The sequence below is a fragment of the Anabrus simplex genome, chromosome 2 (genome assembly GCF_040414725.1).
Source record: "Anabrus simplex isolate iqAnaSimp1 chromosome 2, ASM4041472v1, whole genome shotgun sequence".
NCBI lineage: Eukaryota > Metazoa > Arthropoda > Insecta > Orthoptera > Tettigoniidae > Anabrus > Anabrus simplex.
In genome coordinates this window covers 1026485336-1026509975 of record NC_090266.1, presented here as the reverse complement: position 1 = coordinate 1026509975, position 24640 = coordinate 1026485336, and the positions used below count along the sequence as shown (strand labels likewise).

General features: G+C 37.8%; 1 protein-coding gene across 1 annotated transcript in view; it reads right to left on the bottom strand.

The window, feature by feature from the left end:
• Positions 1-4789: 4789 nt before the first annotated feature.
• The window catches only part of LOC136863764 (neprilysin-11-like), a 204022-nt gene continuing 184171 nt past the window's right edge, over positions 4790-24640 (bottom strand). The window contains exon 18 of the mRNA XM_067140117.2: positions 4790-4966. Coding sequence (XP_066996218.2) covers positions 4790-4966 — 177 coding nt within the window. The remainder of the gene's footprint in view (positions 4967-24640) is intronic.

Below are 24640 nucleotides of genomic sequence, written 5' to 3'. Positions count from 1 at the left end.
TCAAAGAGAGGAAATCTAACCTCCGAGATTTGCCGATGATATAGTTATTTTACCTGAGACTTCAGAAGATCGGAGGAAATTGCTGAATGGTATGGTCACAATCTTGGAGGAGTACAAGATGAAAATAAATAAATCCAAACCAAAAATAAAGGAATGCAGTCGAACGAAGTCAGGTGATGCAGGGAATATTTGATTAAGAAATGAAATCTTAAAGGAAATGAATTTATATTGTTACTTGGATAGTAGAATAACAAAAGATGGCAGAAGTAAGGGGGACATAAAATGCAGACTACCACGAGCAAGGAAAATATTTTTACAAAAGAAATTTGCTCACTTGAAATAATGGTAGGAATTAGAGAGATGTATTTGAAGACTTTCGCCTAGAGGTGAAGTACCGAAGTGAAACATGAACGATAACTAGTTCAGAAAGGAAGAGAATAAGAGCTTTGGGAATGTGGTGTTTCAGAAGAATGCTAAAGGTGAGATTGGTGGATCGAATCGTGAATGAAGTTATGCTGAATCAAATTTGTGAGAAGAAAACGATTGGGCTAAATTTGACCAGAAGATGAGGTAGAATGATGACATATCTTAAGACACTCGGGACTTATTCAGTCAGTTTCCGAGGGAAGTGAAGGAGGTAACTAAGGCGAGGGTGGACCAAGGTATGAATATAACTGTTTAGAGTACATGTAGGATGCAGTAGTAACGTAGAAATGAGGTTAGCACGGGGTAGGCTGGCATGGGAAGCTGCATCAAACCAGTCTGTGGACTGATGACCCAAACAAAAGCAACAACAACAACTATTGGTGTACTACTACTACTACTACTACTACTACTACTACTACTACTTTTGTTTTGTAAGTTCGAATAATACACTGCTGGTCACTGTTTTATATGTTGTTCATTTCTCCATGATACACATACAAGAAAAACAAATCATCTTCTTTGAAACAATTAAGAATTGAAATGAAACTTGTTCTTTGGGCACTCAATACATGGTTTATTTGCGCAACGTGTCGTAAACAAAGTGGTCCCTGGTCATACACCAAATTGTCTATATGTGGTAATTAAGCGTCTGATTAAGGAGTATTGCTACCCGTTGCATGGATAACAGCTTCACAACACCTTCTCATGCTTCTAACAATGTACTGCACGTTCAGGTGAGGCAGACGTCCCCACTTTTACAAAAGGGCGTCTTCAAAGGTCTTGTAGTGTTTAGGGTGGTGTATTTTTCGCTCGGATGCGTTACTCCTTTTGGTCCCAGACTTGTTCAATGGGATTCAGTTCGAGACTTCTGGATGTCCACTCAATTCGTTGCACATGGTGCTCTTGCAGGACTTTGTGAATGTGGTAGCATCATGCGGTCTAGCATTATCATTCAGTAATACTGCATTATCTGCTAGGTGCCTAACATTAATAATCGCATGTGGCACTTAGATCTCTTCTATGGACCATCGATCAGTTAAGGATCCATTGCGAATGATCAGGTGATTGGTTTATGTGTGAAGCCTGCCCACACCGTAACAGATCCACCTCCAGCGGCAGCAGTAGATTGTTCAGCCATCGGATGAAAATGCTCCAGACGCGAAGACGACTACCTGAACGATATAGAGTGAAATGGGGGTCATCCAAAGCAGCACAGGGCGCCGCTGTCTTATGTGCCCGTCCAGATGATCTTGAGCAAATTGCAGTCTCCTGCCATGATGTCGTCTGTCCAGTGCAGGTACTTGAGTTGGTCATCAGGATCTTAAATTTGCCTCTCAATGCCTGTTTCGGACTGTTTGACCGTTTGGTCACTACCTCCTCCTCGAGAAATCTACCGTAAGTCCACCTGTGGGGCTCGTGCTGCGACTTCGCAGGTTTGGAGAGCTGGTAGAAGCACAAAAGGAACCTTCCCTCCGGCTGTTTTCCTTTGGCGGCCCGTGCCAGGCCACCTGGCAACTCTTCCAGTGTCCTGCAAATGTTTCCACAGATACAAGTCGTATTCTAAGCAACCCCTAGTATTCTGGCACTGAACCACTGCAAGTAGCGTTCTTGAAGCAGTGTAAGTGTAAAAGTGGCTTCATTGGACGAAACTGCTTTCCTCATTGCCGACATCTGTCCGCACGATCAGTCACGAGTTTTAAACATTACACTCCACACTGAACAGCCCTTGCACACACTTTGAGTTGAGGATCTGGAACCTTTCAACTGACGCTAACGCATCTGAAACAGCTAGATGACAGTGGAGCCCTCTGTTATGTAAACAGGGCATATTATTTCCGTATTAGTCCAATCCCCATCCCACTATGCATTCATACAATGTTGTTAGGAACATCTAAAATTGTGACCAAATTCCTTTCTTGAGAAGTGTAGTTTCTTTCCACTGCTCAAGCCGTCTCCCATGTTCTGACTGAACAGTTCCCACTTCACTTCTTTCCTTTTGAAACCACTTTCCTACAAATTATTTTTGCTTCGGTTTATCTGTTTCTGATTTCCTGAGTCTTTGCTGTTTTCCAATATCTCAGCGATATTCCTTAACATTTTCTTCCACTCTTTTAATCTTTTCTTATACTCTTCTATATACACATTTTGATTTTTTATTAAAATGATCTTTGAAATATTCCAATTTAACAGGAACGTGATATCTTCTGGATACCTTCAATTACTTTATTTACTCATGCCATAATTCCTTTTGAAGAATGTGAAACTAATATATTACAAATGCTTGAAGTCTACTCAAATTTTTACAAGTATATATATGGGGTAGATTATGAAGGAATCTTTTAGACAAGGATTATAAGATCGACACCTGAATCTATTTTTGAGTTTCAGTAAACAACTTTCTTCGGCTATTCGTTTTCATCCTTTGCTACAATAATTTTTGTCTGGTTACTCTTAATAAAATATATTCTTCTTTAATCTAACCATGCAAATTACTTGAAAACAACAATAATATCTCATCAGCTAACCATATTTCAGCATAAAAACCTATCGTTTGGATTCCACATGGAACTGGGGAGCTTCCTTAAAAAAAAATAGATTTCAAGTACCGTGGCTGTTCTTAAGCACGGGTAGTGTAATACCTCATTAAATAACTCAAAACTGGATTATGTACAAGTTTTTATTCACAAAATGTACATTACATTAAACATGTGACTCATTACAATACTCACTCAACAGAAATAATGTTTGAAATGCTGTAATCCATTGCATTATGTACTTATGAATCATTTAGACTTCACTATACCAGTGCAAATGACAAATGGCCATCAGTTAAGCTACTGAAGGATCGGAAATAGTGTGAAAAACGCCTTTATACTACTGTTATGACAGATAACTAACTTTAGTAAAATTGGCATATTTCTTTCCTCAAGAATTGTGTAGATACATAGCTGTTTACCTCTTTAATTAAAACAGTGTTATCAGAAAAATAATATTTCAAATGCTATTACCCATTACATAGTGATGATAAGTATATGTACTTATGAATTATTTACACTTCACTCTGCCTATGGTTGTATGACTTTAAATAATAATTGACCATCAAGGTGATGGACAGTTCAGATATTGAGGAATCAGAGATACATTGGAATACTATTTTATACTGCTGTTGTAACAGATATGTAACATTTATACAATTTACATATTTCTTTCTTCAAGAACTGCATAGAAATATAACTAACTAGCTTACTTATTTAGTTTCAACAGAGTGTAACATCATTCTGTATTCTTCTATCGGAAATTTTCACTGAAAGATTTTATGTAGTCTCTAAAGATAAAACCTGCTTTAAAGTACAATAATATGCTTACATGTTGCTTTTCTTTCATTGACGCTTTCTCCTTCTAGTTAGTAAAATATTACCCATTTTGTTAAGCTTTCTCTGTGAGACTGCTTTTTAGTTACAAAATCAAATAATATAAAAACCAATCAGCTTTTTAATTAGCTGACCAATCTCTGATATTATGAAAGATAGTGAGTATAACTGCACTCCTCGCACATTTGTGTCTTTGAAAGGTAATAAAGCACAGTAAGTATCACCTTACATTACATTTAGTATTTAGTTATGAATGTTAACAAAACTCGAATTTTTAATTATTTTAAGGTAAAGGTGTGCAAATATGACATCATAAGATAACACAAATAGTAAACTAATATTGTGCAGAGAAGTGTTAATGTTGTTCTGGTTTAAACTTAATGCTGGTTTATTTGTGGAATGAGTAAGTATTGGTAAACAAGTTTTAATATTACATGTGGAAGTTGGAAGTATCCATATCAGGCTATAGTATCTACTCTTAACTTGATTAGAAAGTAAGATACTTGCAGCATTACAAGCAATAATTTCTGCAATTCTGCAAGATTGATGAACGAATACAATTCTATATCTCTATTTCAGAGTAAATATGATTTTCATATTTGAATGAAGATAATTATTATCCATCAAAATATTGTGGTGTTCAAAGCAAGTCCTGAGTTGGAGCAATACCAGTATTCTAATACGTGTATGTTTTAATAGGTTTCCTTAAGTGAATTTCTTATTGACTAAACCTCCTAAGTATTTACTTACTGCTACTGAATCACATCAATTGACAAAAGTAACTCAATTTTTTTAACTTTTAACATGTATCGCCAGTCTAGACATGTTTATATTACTAAATATGGTTAAAGTAAATAAATAAATAAATAAATAAATAAATAAATAAATAAATAAATAAATAATAGAAACAAACAAAATAAATAAACTTGCATTTACATCATCATAATCATCATTGTTATCAAGAAGCATGAAAAGACTACAAAAATTAATTCCTACCAAATTGAACACTTCTTAATTGGATTCATAGATGATTTTAAAGGACAGTTCCAAACTCGAGCAAATTCCTCTGAATTTGAAAGTGTTGCTTGTACCCTTATTTTATGTGGGCTGTGAGAGTCGGTGAGAACTTGATGTAAGAGGGCCTTCTTGTTAATGGACTGGCACCATACCTAAAACATGAATCAAGTTATGATATCTGTAAAACATTTATAAAATAACATTTCATCCTTTATGCACTTGAATTATCTAGCAATATGGCTCTTTAACCAAATTCCAAGCAAACTCAAAGAAATTTACTGGTTAAGAAATCTGTAACAATGCTTGACTCTTACAAAGAGACCGGAACTTGAGACCTTTACCTACAGTTGTATGATCTTCATTTTGGGCAAAGAGGATAGAAACTGAACTGTTTCGTTTTCTTACAGTTTAGTTACTGGATCGTCGTAGTCGACTACTGCTCGTTTCTGAGGATACACATTCTCCTGCTTACAATCCACTAGCACTCGGTGGTGTTTGTGCTTGTATTTTTAAAGACTGAACAATGAAATTCTAGCATGAAATACGCGCCCATACAGATTGCACTCGATGGATGGAGGGAACGAGCCTGTATCTAACGTAGTATGCATAATTGTCGTTTAACCTCCTCATTCCTGAGACGCTCTTGCTCGAGCAGTTCAGTAGCAGTAGAGATGGTTTGGCACCGAAGCGAGCGATCCTTGACAAGTATATCCATGTTTTGAGGGCTGACGTTTGTGACATTCGTGGTTCGATTAAGCTGACTTTCACAGCGCTTCAAAGGGGCACCGTGGGGTATTGTGCCTGAGGACAGTTCACCGCAAAGGAACTGGCGAGGAAGCCTGGTGTCATGTCCAGTCCACTGAAACTGATGGCAAATGATCGAGTCTTCTACACTGTTCATGCACGCTTACTCAAGAACTGCAATATTTGAGACATGTTTCTCCCATTTGATATTTAAAATTGAAGGAAGTTTCTGCGGATGAAAGCGTTCCAGTTTCTTGGTGTCATGGCGGTACGGGGTTCAGGTTTCACATCCGTAGAGTAATGTATCTATTTTCAGTGATGTCTTAGAGGTTCAGATTTTTCTGTAAAATTCGATCATATGGAAAATATGTTAGAGATATGGTCATACGGCTGTACATTGTTGGGCGAGCAACCCGTGATGCGGGAAGTGTTCAATGGCACATGAAACGAAAGAATGCCAGCAAACCTTGGTCAAATGTGTACCCTGTGCATAAAATCATACTGTAGGATCGGCCCGTTGTGAGATTCAAAACCAACAGGTAACCATACAAAAATCATGTGTACGTAAACATCTCCTTTCATGACGCACGGGAGAGATTACTACCAAGGTCATACGCACCCCTACAATTACCACATCAGTTTTTCCAACTAAGATAACCAATTTCAGAACAACGAACATAAACTTTCAGAAAAAGGAAGTATACAGAAGTCGTGTACAAGGATATTAAAGGTCCATCACTTCCAGCATACGAGAGGGGGGGATACAGTAATATCTTGGGTTACCCCTCTAAGGATGGATCTCCACTTAGTACAACAACTGCCTCTTGTCCTTATGGAAGTAATATGGTACCAGCACCTCATTTCCCCACAACCTCTACAGATAACTTGATCATTACCGAGGGGAAACAACTTCCACCCCTGAAACTCTGAATTTGCAATTAGAGCTACAACAATATTTTCTTAAACTAATGAAAATTATAGGAAACAGCGCTCACTGGCGTCTTCTTCTTAAAATTAAATGATAAATTCAACAGTACTTTTGATCATGACGATTGCTCTACTTCACTGGAACTGTATAAGTATACTTGGCAAGAGACATGAGCTCTTCCTACTTATTAACGAATTTCACACTCAGATGATATTACTACAAGAAACGTGGTTAAAATATATATTTTCATTTCAGATCTCTGGATACCACGTTGAGCGCGTAGATGGTGACGGTTCTGGTGGAAGAGTCACATTAATCGCATGTAACCTACACTATGAGAAAGCACAAATTTAATTTAACATAACTAATACTTTCTTACTTGCTATACAAGTTCAAAATATCGTAATCGTGAAAACCTACTGGAATACCACTGGAATACAAGGAAATGCCATTCAATGGCAACAATTCTGTACCCAATTTCCTGAATCCACTTCAGGTACCTATGGAGGCGACTTTAATGCGTATCATACAGACTGGGGATGCAGGATATCTGAAAAAGTTCGAAACATGTTCAGTGCCACACACCTTAACCAATTACTAATATTTAATGATGGATCACCGACAAGGCTCACCTCTCCAGAGCAGGCTGGCAGTGCGATCGTTCTAATCATTTACACGATCCCATTAGCTCACCGTACTAGTTGGCAAACGATCAAAGATACCCATTTAAGTTTCCATTTTCCTTTATATCCAAAGTAGCTGTTACCCGCGGCTTCGCTCGCGTTGATTTCGTAATTTTTAAAAGTACCTACTGTACTAAGACATTATGTGAAAATCCCTATGAAATAACTCGCTGAGAAAAGTGAGTTTCATTTACCCCCAGAAACACTTTGCAAACCACGCTTATGGTATTGCATTTTGAGATATAAGTATGCTCATAAAATGTATTCAACAACGTTTTCACTATTTTTTTACGAGGGGATTTTCCGAAAAATGTACGTGTTTCTTTTTTACGCCTGTAAACGTTAAAGTTCTAATATGGATGTATTCCCAAAATTTCAATTCTTTATGTCCAGTAGTTTTGGCTCGGCGATGGTGAATCAGTCAGTTAGTCAGTCAATCAATCAGGACACGTTATTTTATATATATTGTGTCCTTTCGATGGCATGTGCAGCGGCGATCCTCTTGTTGATATTTGCCTTGGTTGCTGAAAAGACGATATGCTCACCGCACACGCAGAAACTTGCCTCAGGGCTTGACCGTCCATATTTCCTCGATCTTATGGCCGATGGGGTTTATAAACAACTGTAATTGGTCAGGCTAATCTACAATAACGTAGCCCAGACTGATTTAAAGCCAAGGAATAAAATTTATTGACAAAAAAATGAAATCAAACAAAATTTTAAAGTTAACTGAAATTAGCAAATTGGAATAACTTTTCTACCGCTCAAAATAGCGCCAATGCAACAGAATAAATAACATTATCTTGAAATGTAGGCCAAACGTTAACAAAAACCGTCACCTAACTATACTCAAGAATGACTCAACATCAAACTTAAATTAAATAATTAATTACACTAAAAATTGCTAATAAGAATAATTCCACTGTTAAGGGAATTGACACCAAAAATTCCTAAGACGGACATAATCAATAAAATGAGATAATTACAGTGATAAACCAATTGATACGAAACAGTTACGTAACCTAGCATTGCAGACTGTACAATTTTGAAACCAATTCGCCCATGAACACACACACTCTTATCTCTAAAACATAATTGCTTTTGTTGTTATTATAAACACTTACTATTATCAAATGGCTGGTTGTTGCCTTTCATGGCTGTCTTTAAATTTTATACAATGAAGTGTAAAAACAATTTGAACCGGTCATTGCAGAAAGGGCAGGAGTCACAAGATTTTAATTTTACAGGATAGATATAAAACATCCTAAGCAGTTTGTAAATGGATATTTTTTTCTAAATGCAATGTTATTAGGTGTAAGATCAGTAAAGGACCAGAATGCACTACTAGTTGTCGATTGTTAATCTTTTCTTCGTTCGACAAATTTGCCTTTTGATAAAAGACTCATGTCCTTTCTGCAATGGACGAACAATCTGTGAAGGTAAAATGTGAATGAGACGCTATATATAAAGTCCTTATTATCTGTGAAAACTAAAAAAAAATCAAAAATGCATTCTGCTTGCTATTTACTATTAACAAACTTAAAATCTATGTTTATATCATTTTTAAGAATGAATTATTAAGTCGGTTATCAGAAAGGAAATATAATCTTCCCCATCATTATGATCATTAGCTGTTTCAGTTGGCCACATTACAATTCAATTAATTTTAATATGCCCTCTGTTTTCCTGATATTGATAGGCACTCTACACGATGGATATGCAAAATCTGTAGTAAGTGTAGGTTTCGCATTCATATTATGAAGGAGATGGAAGCATTCTCTGTTAAGACCATCAATGAATTCTTCTGTGACCACTTGACTAGGTGTGCGAGCGCTGTATTAAAAAATCATCCACTTGGAAGAGGAGAAATATATTTTCATTTCCTTTGAAATTCTTCCCATGCTTGAAACTGAAAGACATGTTTTCTTATAATTAACAGGCCATCAACGTTTGAAGTCTAATATTGGGATGGTGTCAATGTCTTCAAATGTAAACTTATATGAAGCTCTTTTTATCATTATACATTACTCCTCAGGGGGGTAGATCCTATCATGGTGCCTTACAACTTTCTTTATGATGCCAAAATCTATGTCATTTGGAAGAAAACTGTGCCCTCTTATGGGAAAATAATGTTTGATTAAATCTCTTACTCGAGATCAGAGATAGACAGAAACTAACCATTGCATCATTTTTGTTCTGACCAGAACAGCCGTCAGAGACAAATGTAGCTCTGTCACATTTTCTGGGATGTATTTACGAATGTAATGATAACTGAAAATAACACACTTCATTACCACATTTTTTTGCCTTGCCATCATGATACACATAATAATGGGAATGTCCTGTTTGTAGATTTTGTATACCTTATACATTGACCCAGTGCTATCTCAAGTAGAAAATTTCCTGAACAAGGATGTTCAGCAGGGGTAAATTTTGCCTACATATAATCAAACGTTAAGCCTATAACGTTGTCTTCCTCCCTTCACTGACCTAAAAATTCTTCCATTTTTTTGTAAAATGTATTTGACCTTCTAAGATGAACCACTAGTTCTGCAACTGCAGCTCTCTTGACAGATTTGGAACAGTGTGGATTATGTATCTTTGCTGAAAATTCTTCACATTTCGAACAAGTGTCAACTTGTGGTCGTCCGAACCTAAAGTTAAAATTCTCCCGAAAATAATTGAAATAAAATTTTTACTTGATATCTACACCTTTCATATTTTCATCAAACAGGACAAATAACTAAACCAGGTTACTAATAACATAATAATACTAAAATTCCATGCACTATTTATAACAACTTACTTGCAATCTCCACTCGTTTTCCGCGAAGAAACAATTTCTCCTCGCCAGTTCTTATGTTCCAATCCTCTCAATTTGTAATTACGTATAACATTCCTTCTATAATTTTCCGCATTCTCTTTTTTTTCCCTTTATGTTCATTACGAGAACTCGAGGAATCACTGTCCGTTATGCTCTGAGACATGATGGTAACTGTTTAAACTTCATTAAACAACAATTTACTATGATACAAGTGTTAATATTCTTGAACTTAAGCGCGCGGAAAGACTATCATACTAACGATAACTCAAATCGATCTATGCAGAAAGGACTCATGACGTTTCTGCAAGGACCATGATTTTCTAGGCCCAGCCTACACTGTATCTCAGTAATTACTCACGACCTTTCTGCACAGGCTGCTAGATCTACCCTTGCGAGTATATATCCTACACAAAACTAATTTTCGTAAAAACGGAGACGCATGACCTTTCTGCAGTGACCGATTCATTTATCAGCCATATAAAATAAAATATCACTTACTGTGACAGTTATTGGACACTTAAACGTTATCAAATACATTTTGTTCTGCCATCGATCAATTGAACTTGCTTTTCTCTACATATGGAAATTATGCCGCTGGTCACGTTCAGCAATCCTACTAATATACAACATATTACCGTTATGTACAGTGGCGATAGGTTTCCGCAATCTTAATCAACACTTTGCGGGATTTATTTTTACAGAGTTATCTTGTTAAGGTCGGTTCAATGACATAACTTGATTACTTTATTTAGATTTATGGTTGTGATAACTTATATGTTTGTCTCCGATACCTTTACTAAAATAATGAGAAATGTTGCTATTTATTGACGATGACCACCGGGCTGTCCTTCCCTGATATTACTAAAATTTGAGGGATCAAAGCGCCCTTGAAATGTTATATACAAATATACACAACACTGTCAACGTAGTGTTCATAAAAATATAGCATAACCAAAGCACACAATCCTGAACTACAATATCTGCATTGAATTATTATAACATAATCTGACATTCACCCACATTTCTACATATGATTATTAATCCAGGTCGCTTAATTAAATCTTTTACTTTATGGTCAAATGATAAATAGCTCGGGTTACCGCGTCAAATACAATACAAATTAGATCACAGTTTATAATTATAGTCTCTCACGCGGTTACAACATTTATTATTACTTATTTATGTACGCTGAGGTTCTACTGTCGGCTATCAATCCATAAATTATTATACTCCTATCATTTTACTATATTCATCTCATAATAATTTAATCAGCATCACATCATTCCTATCTCATTTGTATCTTGCTTATTGATCTCGTATCTTCTTTGGTCTATTTTTGTTTCCACTATAATATCTGCGAGCATATTCGTCTCCGAAATAATGACTTAATCTTTCATTCATCATTACTCCAGCACGGCTGACAAGACTTTCACACCCGCGGAACGACTGTCGTTTGTTTACACCAGGGCCTCTCAGGGTGCATGCGCGTGGTGCATGCACTGTGCACGGTACAAGAGACGACTTCGCTTGGTTGACCAGAGTGCAGACCCCCCACTCCTCGATTTGGAGCAATAGCGCTTACTCTCTCTTTCCTCACGCCTGTCTCGCTCGCTCCGCCTGTCTCCCTCTACCCCACTTGCGCCGTAGCGCTCCAAATCCAGGCTGACTTGAGCCGAGCATAGGCGAGTTGAGCCGAGCTTAGCCGAGTAGCCCAGAGACGAAGCGTTGATCCGAGCCATGCCGAGCGGCAGCGATGCACAGTGCACGGAGCTCTTGCGCCTCTATCTGCACGCGTGAGATTTTGGGCGTTTTAGAGGCCCTGGTTTACACGCTCGCAGCCTTTTCGGGAAGGATGTTGTCAAGCGGTGTTCAGTGCTGTCAACCTCTGTACTTAGGAACTAATGAATGAGTGGTGCTACGATAGCTGCTGGTGGTGATTATTGTTACACGATGGATGAGGAGATTTTCTTGCCGTGCGGACGTTAGGATAGGACCTGGACAAGACCAGTGATATAGGGACAAGCAAAGGGGGTAAGATGCCGAGAAGCGGCCCTAGGCCTCTAGTTTCGTGTTGAAACGCGATTGGTATGGACTGGTTCTTGCCGTGCGAACGTAAGGATAGGACCTGGACAAGACCATTGGTCTAGACACATTTTGTTGCGCTTTTATTGTGGTGGGGTCGGTAACAGGTTTTGATTAATATTATTGACGGGAACGAGATCACGTGCCACTTTACATTGGCCAATAGGAATACAAGTAGCTACTTCAGAAATGAAAATGTCGTGCAATACTCTTCATTAGGTTATAAAAGTAAATGTACTTCTTGGGGCGGGATGGTGGGTTCCTGGGCATCGCAATGAACACATCTCTCCTCTCAGACGCAGCCCAAGTAAGATTTCATTCATTTCCACTTACTTACAACATTAGAAATGTGTTTTCATCCGGGCTGGAATAATAAATTTCATTCATTCTTCTAATACTTTGTCATCCCTGCTAATTACTGGTGCATTCAACACCTCTCCTTACTTTAATTTCATATTTATCCACGTAGATTTGAGCTCCGATTCATCGAGCTAATTATATTATATTGACATGCGTCTTCTATACCTTAAAGACGATTATGACTTATTTTCTTCACGACGCAGCCGTTCCAGCCTCTATTTTCTTATTTCATCTTAAATATGCTAGGGATATAATTTTGTGCTCGTGATCGTATTTTGCATCTCTCACTTGGACCTCTTAATTGTATACATTTCAATTATTATCACCCCCTACAAGTTAGCAATGGGGTCCATATTTACCGATACGGCATTACTATTTCTGTACTCAAATATGATTGTCTACACAATGGATTTTTGGTTCTACAACTCAAACTCACGGAATTACGAATCTTTCCTTATAAATTCTGATATAGGATTGTTATTTTCATTATTTCAAATGCACTGTATTATACATTACTACTTGAATATCATACGCTACCTCAGCTGAATTCATTACACGTTCAAAAACTAAATTTGTTATTATTTTTATTTCATTTTTGCACCTAGTCGGTTATTCATTTATTAATGGATATAAATTATCACCGTGACCTACTATTACAAAGTACATGCTAACTACAAAGATTTCGTATATTTGACACACTTGAACTGACTTTTTCTTCGCATTATTATTATTATTATTATTATTATTATTATTATTATTATTATTATTATTATTATTATTATTATTATTATTATTATTATTATTATTATTATTATTATTGTGGTAATTCTCCTTCGAACAAATGACTGTTATATTGATTCTGATGGACGTCGGATGTCTCAGATTATAAGCACAAATGTAAAAAATTGACAACGATACACTCAACATTTATCTCATCCGCGATGGGAGATTAAATCTGACTGCTCCAATCTCTCAAATGGACTATAATAATTATATTATTAAAAATTATTATTATAATCTATTATTATTATTATTATTATTATTATTATTATTATTATTATTAGGTACGTGAATTCAATTTCTACTCATTCTAACCTACATGGACAACGCTTTGCTCACCGTCATATTAATTACAAATATAATAAGCTCAATAATTTCTTTACCTTATTACTGGATCATTGGTTGCTACTGCATTCTGTTGGTCCTCGCTTCCATGGCGAAGTTATTCCATGACGAAGATCGTAATCACATTATATATGACCAGCAGGGCCGGATTAACGGAGGGGGGGCTAAAGGGGCTGCAGCCCCGGGCCCCGCGTGTCAAGGGGCCCCGGCTCTTGGCCAAACCTAAAATTGTATAAGAACGCCTGCTGCTCCACCTCCGTGGATGTATATGAATATTTACGCTCGTAAAATATCTGAACACGCACTCGGCTTTTATGTGTATCTTTTGGCATGAAATTTCGGAAAGATTTCATAAAGCTAGTGTGAGTTTACAGAAACCTACACTAGACTTGTTAACAGGTTGTAAACTTTTGGAGTCTCTGGTTACATTCAAAGCCAATGAAAGAGGTCATTTTGACAAATATGAAGAGGAAGTTTAAAGGTTATGTAAAAAATATATCACAGGTTTTGAGCGCACATCAGAAAGACAATCAAAGAAGAGATGTGCTGATGGTAATGCCCTTAACAAAACTATTTTAAAAGGAAGAAAATAATATGAAGTAAAAACATTTTGGTGATAATTGATAGTTTATGTAGTGGTTTTAATAATTGTCTTCAGTCTTACAAAACATTTCAGTCATCGTTCCAGATTCTAGTAGACTGTAAGGCTTCATGTACTGTGTATGAAACTTCTCTTAATAACTGTTTACGTTTTTACCGAGTTGATCTTGATGAATCTTTGAAACTAGAAAGTAAACATTTTTATCATTTCGTTAAAAGTGTATGTGTAGTTACTTGCCAGGAGATAGATAAATACATATACGAAAATGATTTGATTAGTGTATTTTCAAATGTATTTGTGGCATTGAAATTGTATTTTGTAATTCCAATGACCAATTGCGAAGCTCAGCGTTCTTTCTCTAAATTGGCACTAATTAAAAATAAATTACGGTCAACCATGCTTCAACCAAGACTGGACGCTTTGACTATTATGCCTTAACATAACATGACGTAACAAATGAGTTGTAATTCGATGATTGTACAGTGATTTGCAAATCTGAAGGCAAGGAAAAAGACATTTCTAATGTAAAAGTTATTCAACTACCAATTAGGTCAGTTCAGTACAGTATCGATTATCTGAAAGAATTCGGGAATAGGAACGATCAGATAAGTGAGTTTTCGGGTAGCCTATCATTTGTGACAAAGTCTGCTCCTACGCCATAAGAACAATGCAGTGATACTGAACACTTTCAAAGTTTTTCTGTTTCAAGCTTCCGTCCTTATTGTCAAATGCACTTTAAATTTTTGAATAGGTATCACTCTTCATTTAAATGTTCATTACTGTGCCCTTCCAGCTCCAAATTCTTGAACTAATCTTGATCCGCCAACACCATCTTTAACTAGTCTATTTTAAATTTATCGGAAAACAGAAAATGACCTTTGTTCCTTTAGACGTCATTGCGAACTGTACAATCATTCATTTCATTTCAATACCTGCCACAAGCGAAGATTCATGCGCCACTGATGGCAACGGCAGTATTGTTAACTACGTCGGAGTAAAAAATAGGTAAGCTTTGGATGAACAGATTTACAATTGGCTGAAATGTACTTAGATTACAATTATAATATATTTTAACGATATTTCTGTATTTTTGGATGCGAGGCTCCTGACGCAGGAAGGAGAAAACGTTACTTTGTCTCAGCACTTGCGGATATAAATAACGCAGATATTTGAATTTGCTGACTGTGACACTTTCTGTTAGCCGATATTCCTAATGATCGACATTCGGATAATCGATACTTTACTGCAGGCAGGAATGAGTTTGCCAATGATATGATAGAGGACATTGTAGTATTATGACTTTTAATAAAGTAGTAGGCCTACAAGCCATAATACTACAATGTCCTTCGTTATCTCATAATACCACTTGTGCTTGATTTTTACATGTTGATTTAGTTTTCAATTTTAGATTTTTTGCTAGGGGCTTTACGTCGCACCGACACAGATAGGTCTTATGGCGACGATAGGATAGGAAAGGCCTAGGAGTTGGAAGGAATCGGCCATGTCCTTAATTAAGGTACAGGCCCAGCATTTGCCTGGTGTGAAAATGGGAAACCACGGAAAACCATTTTCAGGGCTGCCGACAGTGGGATTCAAACCCACTATCTAACGGATGCAAGCTCACAGCCGCACGCCTCTACGCGCATGGCCAACTAGCCCGGTAATTTTAGACTTTAAATTCATGTAATAACAATAAGATAATGGGAATGAGATCGTAGTAAGTTCTGTTTTGTATGTCGATTTGATAGTGATGATGAGACAAATGTAAAATATGATTTGGCATTATGAAATATTAACATGAAAAATAGACAAAAAATGTAGTCTATTTCAACACTTCCCTCTTCATCAATTTAAGTGGAATTAGTTCTATAATGACTTCAGTATGCTAGTCTTACGTGATGTTACGAAGAAGGGGCCCCACATTTTTAAATAGTCCAGGGCCCCCAAACACCTTAATCCGGCACTGATGACCAGTAGCACTCACCGATGGAATGCATTTTTAATTCACAGATTACACGCAATAATTTTCTTCGCACGTTAAATCTTGACGCTTATTCTATGGTATAGGCTACTTACACAAATAAAAAATGTATACAATTAGATTATAACCCAAGTTTGTATTTGGAATAAAACGATTCACCTAGCCGAAATTATCCTTTACCGATCAGCTGTTCAGACTTCTCCTCCCTTCTGCAGATTGCGGCTCTTGTCAACTGTTTATAAACAGGGTTAATGGTCATTTACCCCTTTCTCTCGAACTAGACTCTAAGGAATGTGTCCTTGACCCTCTTTCGCTTACCGGTATGTGAATGGCTGGCTGCAGGCTACCCTTATCTTGTACAAACTGTGACGTTAATGAGTTTACCCGTACTGTCTTTCAACTGCTTCCTTCTTTATTTAATTTTATCAATCGCTTGATTATTGTGGCCGCTTCTCTGACAACAAGCTACCTTAAATGTTCAGCATGTTTGAGTTTGTTAAATTAATTACATGACTTCATCCCACATTACTTTTCCAGTGATGCAAGTCTGATTAAAGTTTATGATGTGCCACTTACAAACGTTCGTCGAGTCGGACCCGTCGCAAGGCACTGCTCCGCGGAAATCTTGGCATATTTCCAACTCGCTTCCTACACGAAGTTAATATCGCTGTGAAGAAACTGATATCAAATAACTGGCAAATCCCGCTAATAGAAAAATTATAGCTCAGTGCTAATTGACTGCGAGACGTAACACACTGATGACTGACTGTAAGAATGAGTGTACAAATAACTGTAAGATTCTCTCCAAGACTCTCAAAACCCACTCACTGTAGACTGATCAAAAACACTGACTCGTTCACGGCGTCCTCGGCTCACTTTGTAAAATTCTCAAACCAGAACTCATTTTTGGAGTGGGGATGGGGGAGTGATACGATTAATTCACGTTGACTGCTCTAATGTCCATAGCTTAATTAATCAACTAAATATTGTCTATGACTCCAAAAATTGGTGCCATTGCACTGCTCCAAAATTTATAAAAATCGTTCGTGCATATTTAAATAAACTGATAAGCGTCACTGGTGTTATTTCTCCTAGTGGATTTGTAACGACTTACCGCCATCCGGTGCCTTCCCTTGAACGAAATCACTTCACATATTTTTTACGACGTAGTTGCACATAATTAACAGGCGAGAGGTCGCACCCGCGGCAATTTGCCGCACGTTTAAAATATTTGTTAATAATTTCGTTGCTAGCCGCTGTAGGGCTTAGGGCGCTCGTTTCATCCCTCCCCTCCCTCTCTCCCGCCTGACGTTGTTTATCGTCAGTGTATTGCCTGCTGCGTTCCGGATTAATTTAAGTTGTCTTTCACTCTCGCATCTGCCGCGGCAAATTGCCTTCGAGCGACCCCTCGCGTAGTGTAATTCTTACATGACTGCATTTCCAAGAATGTTTCTTAAGTAAAGTTCATGAGGTTTATGGTGGCTTTCAGTGAAGTGTGGTGCTGTAGTTTTATCTTGAATTGTGACAAAAATAATTCATTGAAGTGTACAAATGCAAACCTTGAGGCAATTTGCTCACGCGCGACCTCCCGCGTTCTTTAAAAACCTCACGTAATTTTACCACATTTTGCAAAAATATTTCATTAATTTTTTACATTGAGAAAATATTGTTACTGGGTAATTATGTTAGTACTAGTTGAAAGGCAGTTAAACAGGATACATATTTATTTTTATAAGAGCATTCACTGCAAAAGGAAAATAGCAGCTCAGTAGAATATTAAGCGTGAGCAATTTGCCTACGCGCGACCTCTCGCGTTTTAAAACGGGTGTTAATTATCCATGTTATAGTTCAGCACTTAAATCGTCAAAAAATTACTCCTAATCACATAAAGAGAAGAGCACTGTATTTCGTCCTTAATTCACCTCTCAGTAGCGAAAACGAACTAACTGATATTATTACTTCCATGAGTGGTCTCTTTGTGGCCGTCCAGGGAAATACCTTTACTGAATTCGCTGTGTGCAGTATTCACATATCAAAATCTGATAAATTAGTTAATTTATCCGTGAGCCTATTCATCTTACGGGTGCGATATGTAGATTGTAATGGGTACACAATATTCTTACGTAAATAACAATGTATAATATAGGTACATACGATCCCTTAAAACTTTTGATTATGATCTATTTCATTTTTAAATTTACGAATCAAAATTTATGATTCAGCTTCTATACTACATAATTCATTTTTACATGTCAATATAGAGATATATACCATCTAATTAAAATCGTCACGTGTTTGCCAAATTCTAAATCTCAGAAAATTAAAATGTGGACTAAACAATGTGGCACAATGGTAAAAAGGAGGGAAAACGTATTAAAATTACTAAAGAATAATTTCACACCAAATAATTATCTAACATACAGTAAATACACAGTTCATATGCAGTAATTCTTCAATACCAAGCGCAGTAAAAGCTCCTTAAGTGAATGCAGACAAGCCCTCTCTGCCGCTATAACAAATGCACATAGCTGCTGGTTTCTAAACCATGGATTAGAAATACAACAATCCAAAAGTGCAGTTTTGATCTTTACCAATTGAAGAACATATGATCGTTCGCCGATAAGCTCAACCTACTTTACAATTATAATTCGTACGACACGTCTCTAGGAATTTTCCTCGAAAATAAATTAACTTGGAAGACTAACTTTGAGGTTATAGCAAATCAAGCAAACGAGTTTATTAATATCATTAAAGGAATAGTGATGAGAAATTGGTGTTCGGATCCTGCCACCGCAATGATGTTATACAGGACTACCATCAGTAGCGTATCCTGGAATCTCCACTGAGGCATGCAACTAGTAACTGTTGTATGTCCGGCGCTTCCTTCTCGCTCCGCCTGCCAGCTGCACGCGCGCCTGTGTATCATTCTGCTAGCTTCGACGCGCAGCCCTCAGTGCGCGTGCCTGACCATCGAGTGTACTATAAATAGGAGCTCCCTGCCTGCTCACTTGCCCACTTGCCCCGGTGTCCAGCTCCAGAATACACCCTACGTCGAGCACGGAGGCTACTCCTCTTGAAAATGTGCTTCGACCAGGTGGACTGAATTTCTGGCAGTACGAGGTTTCACCTCTGGTCACCGCTCCCTTACCTGTTTCCGCTGCCTATGTTCCGTAATTCTTTTACAAGCCATTTTCATTCCCTAACTTATGCAAGCTCCCTTAGTTTCGCTAGGTGGAATTTCTTCAATCAATTGAACTTGCTTTTTAGGAATTCAGGCACTTCAACAAACAAGGACTCTCATGAACATTTATGTTAGTGTGCCAGATAGTTCTCGACTATCAACGTGTCAATTCACAAAGACTATCTTTTCAAGATAGAAGTGTATATAAAGACTGCAAACCTGTACATATTGTATAAAGACAGACTTTTCTCAAGATTCAATATTCCTTTTTGCTTCAAAATAAATTTCAGTTATTTGTGTAAATATCATAAAGTGAAGCAATAAAAGTTGTGTTTTGTAAACTTCAACCTTGGTTACAACAGTAACCATGCAGTTAACACAATGTATTAAGTAAATTTCAATTCTACTCACCCTAATTACATGTAGGTGAACTCGAGCCAAACAGTTTTACTGTAAGTTTCTGGGTTGAACGTGCGTACACAATTCTTGTTTTCTCTTTTTAAATTTACGAGGGTCCGCCTCTGTGGTGTAGTAGTTAATGTAACTAGCTGCCACCCCCGGAGACCCGGGTTCGCTTCCCGGCTCTGCCACGAAATTTGAAAAGTGGTACGAGGGCTGGAACGGGGTCCGCTCAGCCTCGGGAGGTCAACTGTGTAGAGGTGGGTTCGATTCCCACCTCAGACATCCTCGAAGTGGTTTTCCGTGGTTTCCCACTTCTCCTCCAGGCAAATGCCGGGATGGTACCTAACTTCAGGTCACGGCCGCTTCCTTCCCTCTTCCTTGTCTATCCCTTCCAATCTTCCCATCCCCTGCAAGGCCCCTGTTCAGCATAGCAGGTGAGGCAGCCTGGGCGAGGTACTGGTCATCCTCCCCAGTTGTATCCCCCGACCCAGAGTCTGAAGCTCCAGGACACTGCCCTTGAGGCGGTAGAGGAGGGATCCCTCGCTGAGTCCGAGGGAAAAGCCAACCCTGGAGGGTAAGCAGATTAAGAAGAAGAAGAAGAAGAAATTTACGAGGGAAGGTAGAGGTCTCGCGGCTTTAACTATTTGCATCTTTTCATCAAACGAACGGCCAGTAAATGGCTTTTCAAACTGATTTACAATTATATCCGTTTTAGACTCATCCATCGTTAATACCACATTACGCAAAATATAATAAAACGACGAATAGCACAGGAACAGCACACACAGAATGAACTCACTAATCAGCAAAACACACAATGAATTAACTCACTAGTTAGCCACAACTTAAGCACTGGAGGTAAGCGGCATTGGTCAGTTTCGTCACGTTGGGTTCTCGCTAGGGGGTAATCTGTGTGTCCCGTTCGCTGTAAACATGTCGACTTTCTCCAAGTTGCTAACAGATGGCAGAGGGTAGCACGGGTATGGGGTGACAAATTCTGACCAAGTTTCAATTGCAGCGACATCGTTCGGAGGGTTTCAGAACTACGTCTGCCACTGAATGCAATTTTAAGATTGAATGCCTTACGTCGTTAACTCCTGCATTTGCTGTCTCTTTCTTCCGAGAGAGGAGTAGACGGCGAGACTACACCAGCACCACACGTAATCAAGCAACGGAACTAGTACAGTTGCGCGGACCTTTTGAACTTCTGAGAGATGAAATCGTTAATATTTGACCTGAAACAACCTAAAATCGTAAATCAGACAGTTCTTTGTGTTATCATAACGCATGCAATGAATGCCTTGCATTCAAGGAGAATACGCCCCTGACTACCATACAGTCTATACATGACTATGGATGTTTTTATTTTGATATCGCCTCTTTATCATCCTTTCAACAACTCAATATCATTCAATATAAAGCATTGCGTCCCTGTATTGGTGCATTAAAATCCACCTCTACTAATGCACTATTAGTAGAAACAGGTGAACTATCATTGACCCTTAGAAGAAAATTTCTTGCCTGAAAGTTATTGATTAAAATAATTCTCTGGTTCAACATAATTTACTTCCAGAATTGATATTGTTATCGGAATATTTTTCAAAATAACATTCACGCGCAAAAACTTGCCCCATTAATTGCCTATAAAATGACTATCCCTCATCGCAAAAATATCATAAATATACGATGTCCATCACTTTCTTAATACACACTTCCCTACTCCATAAATCACTGCAGGCCTCACTTCTTTACATCCACATATGGCCCCGATAAGTTCCAACATCCAACAAAACCAGTTATTTTTTAAAACAATTAGCGTCCGGTTACCTTTCCAGGAGCTGGATCTGCTAATCTATACTGTTGGCTCTAAATGCAAAGTAGGAACAGGCGCTGCTTTTTATATTCCCCGTCGTAATATTCAAAGTAAATTTACTTTACCAAAACGGGCGACAATCTTTACATCTGAAGCTTTCGCCATAACACAGGTATAACTGTATATAAAACAGCATGACATCACAAAGGCTATTATTTTTTCTGACTCCTTATACAATCTCAAAATTTACATCTTTACATTCTGATTGTTACATCCTTAACAAGAAAATATTATTATTTTACTTGGAGGTCCGGGGCCAATATATAACCTTAATTTGGATTCCCGAACACTGCAATACCAATGGAAATATACATGCTGATCACATGACGCGGCAACTGGAAACGGTCTAAATTACAATATAGCCCTTTCGTATGCCGATTATCACATGATTATTAAGGATTCTATTTATCAGAGCTCCACATAGCTATGGGAAAATCTGCTCAACTAAAAGTAGGTCTAAGTACACAATACGACCTTACATACATAGACGTCCGTGGTATTACTACGGCACATACACAAGACGACACGTAACCACAGTTATTCGTCTCTGCTGTAACCACGCCCTCACATTTGCATACAAATTCAGATTTAATTTACATAACTCGTCTTTATACTTCTGTAAACGGACGATTGGTGATACCAGTCACCTAATTTTCTAATATGAAATATTTGCAGCTTATCGTCAAATATTCTTACAGCAACTACTTAAACAAAACACTGTTTCTCCTACCAGTGTCTCTTGGCTAGTATATAATCCTACACCTGCGATAGTAAATGCATTACGAGAATTCCTCGATAAAAGCTCTCTGCATATCGTGTGGAAATCATAGCCTCATGCTCATTGGGTGAAATACACAACACATACATTATTTGATTGCTCTCTAATTCTGCAAGTGATTTCTGTTTGTTATGATCATCCTACACCACCCAGGACAAGTTCTATTTACATAAACATAATAGTTGAAGATCGAAAATAAGCATGGAAACTGGGCGAAGGTAGTGCAAAGCCCAATGACCCACGAAGAAGACGAAGAAGAAGAGCACGGAGTCTGTTTTGCACGCCCTCTTATTACGTGCGTAGTTTAGACAAGATGCTGCCAAGGTATGAGAAGTGATTTACTGCATCTGTTTTAGAATGGCGTCTGAGACAGAGACATTGCACTCTGCAAGGCTAGTACCTGGGACATCTTGGGCAAGGAAGGATCTTAGTTTTTTGTACATTGATGGTGAGGCCAAAACGATCGTTGTTGACTGCTGCAGGTTCTCAGGGGTAAGAACTGGTAATGGAGTTGTTGTTGTTGTTGTTGTTGTTGTTGTTGTTGTTGTTTGGGTCATCATTCCATAGACTGGTTTGATGCAGAAGTCCATGCCACCTTATCCTGTACTTACGTTTTCAATTGTACGTAATTACTGCATCCTACATCTACTATAATCTGATTTTCAAAGGAGTATTACGGGATATCAATTTTCTTCCCCTTCGTCGATTTCTGAAACACAGATAGGCCTATATACTGAACAACATGGAAAGAATTCTCCCTTGTGAAGGCATCGTATGATGAAATAAATATTGCTGTCGATGTCATCATGACTCAATGGCCAGATTATATCAAAGTGAGTAAAATAGTATTATCTTGTGAACTAAAATGCGGAAAAGAAGATTTCTTCTAAAAGAAATCGTCCTGAAATAATTTCTGCACTTAATATTTTGCGACAGTGATATTTTCCCATCAATAATTCGAGTACTGAAACAGTTTGCTGTCTTACAATTAACTACTGTCACACCAGAACGCCCTTTTTCATCCCTGAAGTGTTTAAAAGGCTATTTGCAGAATATGACTCTACAGGAAAGATTGAATGGGTTAGCTCTTTTGTATACACACAAAGAAGTACATGTGACCGTAGGAAATATAATTCATGAGCTCTCCAAAATCCCAGAAGACGTCTGCTACTGTAATGTAACTTAAGAGCTTTTCAGTCCGTCGAACACACAAGCTGAATATAAATATTACACTAAAAGATACATGTAAAAATACTATTAAAGAAAAAAGAAAAAATCTGCTAGTGTAATCATCAAGACGAATACAAATGTGTTTTAATTAAATAATTGTGATATTTTGAAAGTTTTAATTCAGTATTCCTAATTTCACAAGATGTACTGAACATTATTTTATAGAAGTCCTCGAATAAAGATATCTAATTTCTCCTCTTCTTGAAAATAATTTCTTCGTACGACCCTTCTCCATTACGTTTGTTTTCGATTTATTTATTTTCATCTTTTACTCCTTCTCCAAAACTGTGCCTATGCCATTTAACAATTTAAACAGATCTTCTGAAGACTCAGATATAATTACATTATCATTGGCAAATCTCAGAGTTTTTAATTTCCCCTGCTTGGATTGTGTTTCCTTTTCCAAATTCCTCTATCATTTCCTTTACCGTCTGTTCTATATGAACATTCAAAGAGAGAGGGGACAAAGACAGCCTCGCTTCATTCCTTTACGGATTACTGTTTATTCAAAGCCCTCCATCACATCACTGCAGACTGATTTTTGTATTGATTGTATATAATGCTTATTTCTCTGTATGTGATCCCGATGACCTTCAGAATCTCGAATTATCGAATGCCCTTTTTAGATCTACGAATGCCATATGAACTGATTGGCCAAAAGTCATGGGAAGACACTGAATGTGATGTTAATAACGAGTCGCTCCTCCGCGAGCCCTCAAAACGTCAGCAATACGGCGATGCATCGACTTACAAGATGTTGGAACCGTCCTGGAGGGATCTGGACCCATGCATCTTACACTGCTACCCACGATTGGTCTAGTATAGTTGATGCGTGGTTCATGGAGCGTACACCAGCATGGACAGCATCCCATAAATGCTCGGGGGATCTGGAAGGCCAATCCGTAGTCGTAACTTTACTAGAGTGCTCCTCCAACCACCTGCAAGCCACCACACAGCGGTGACATGGCGCATTGGCCTGTTGAAATATGGCATATCTGCATCAGGGTACTCTAGGGCCAGAAAGGGATGCAGTT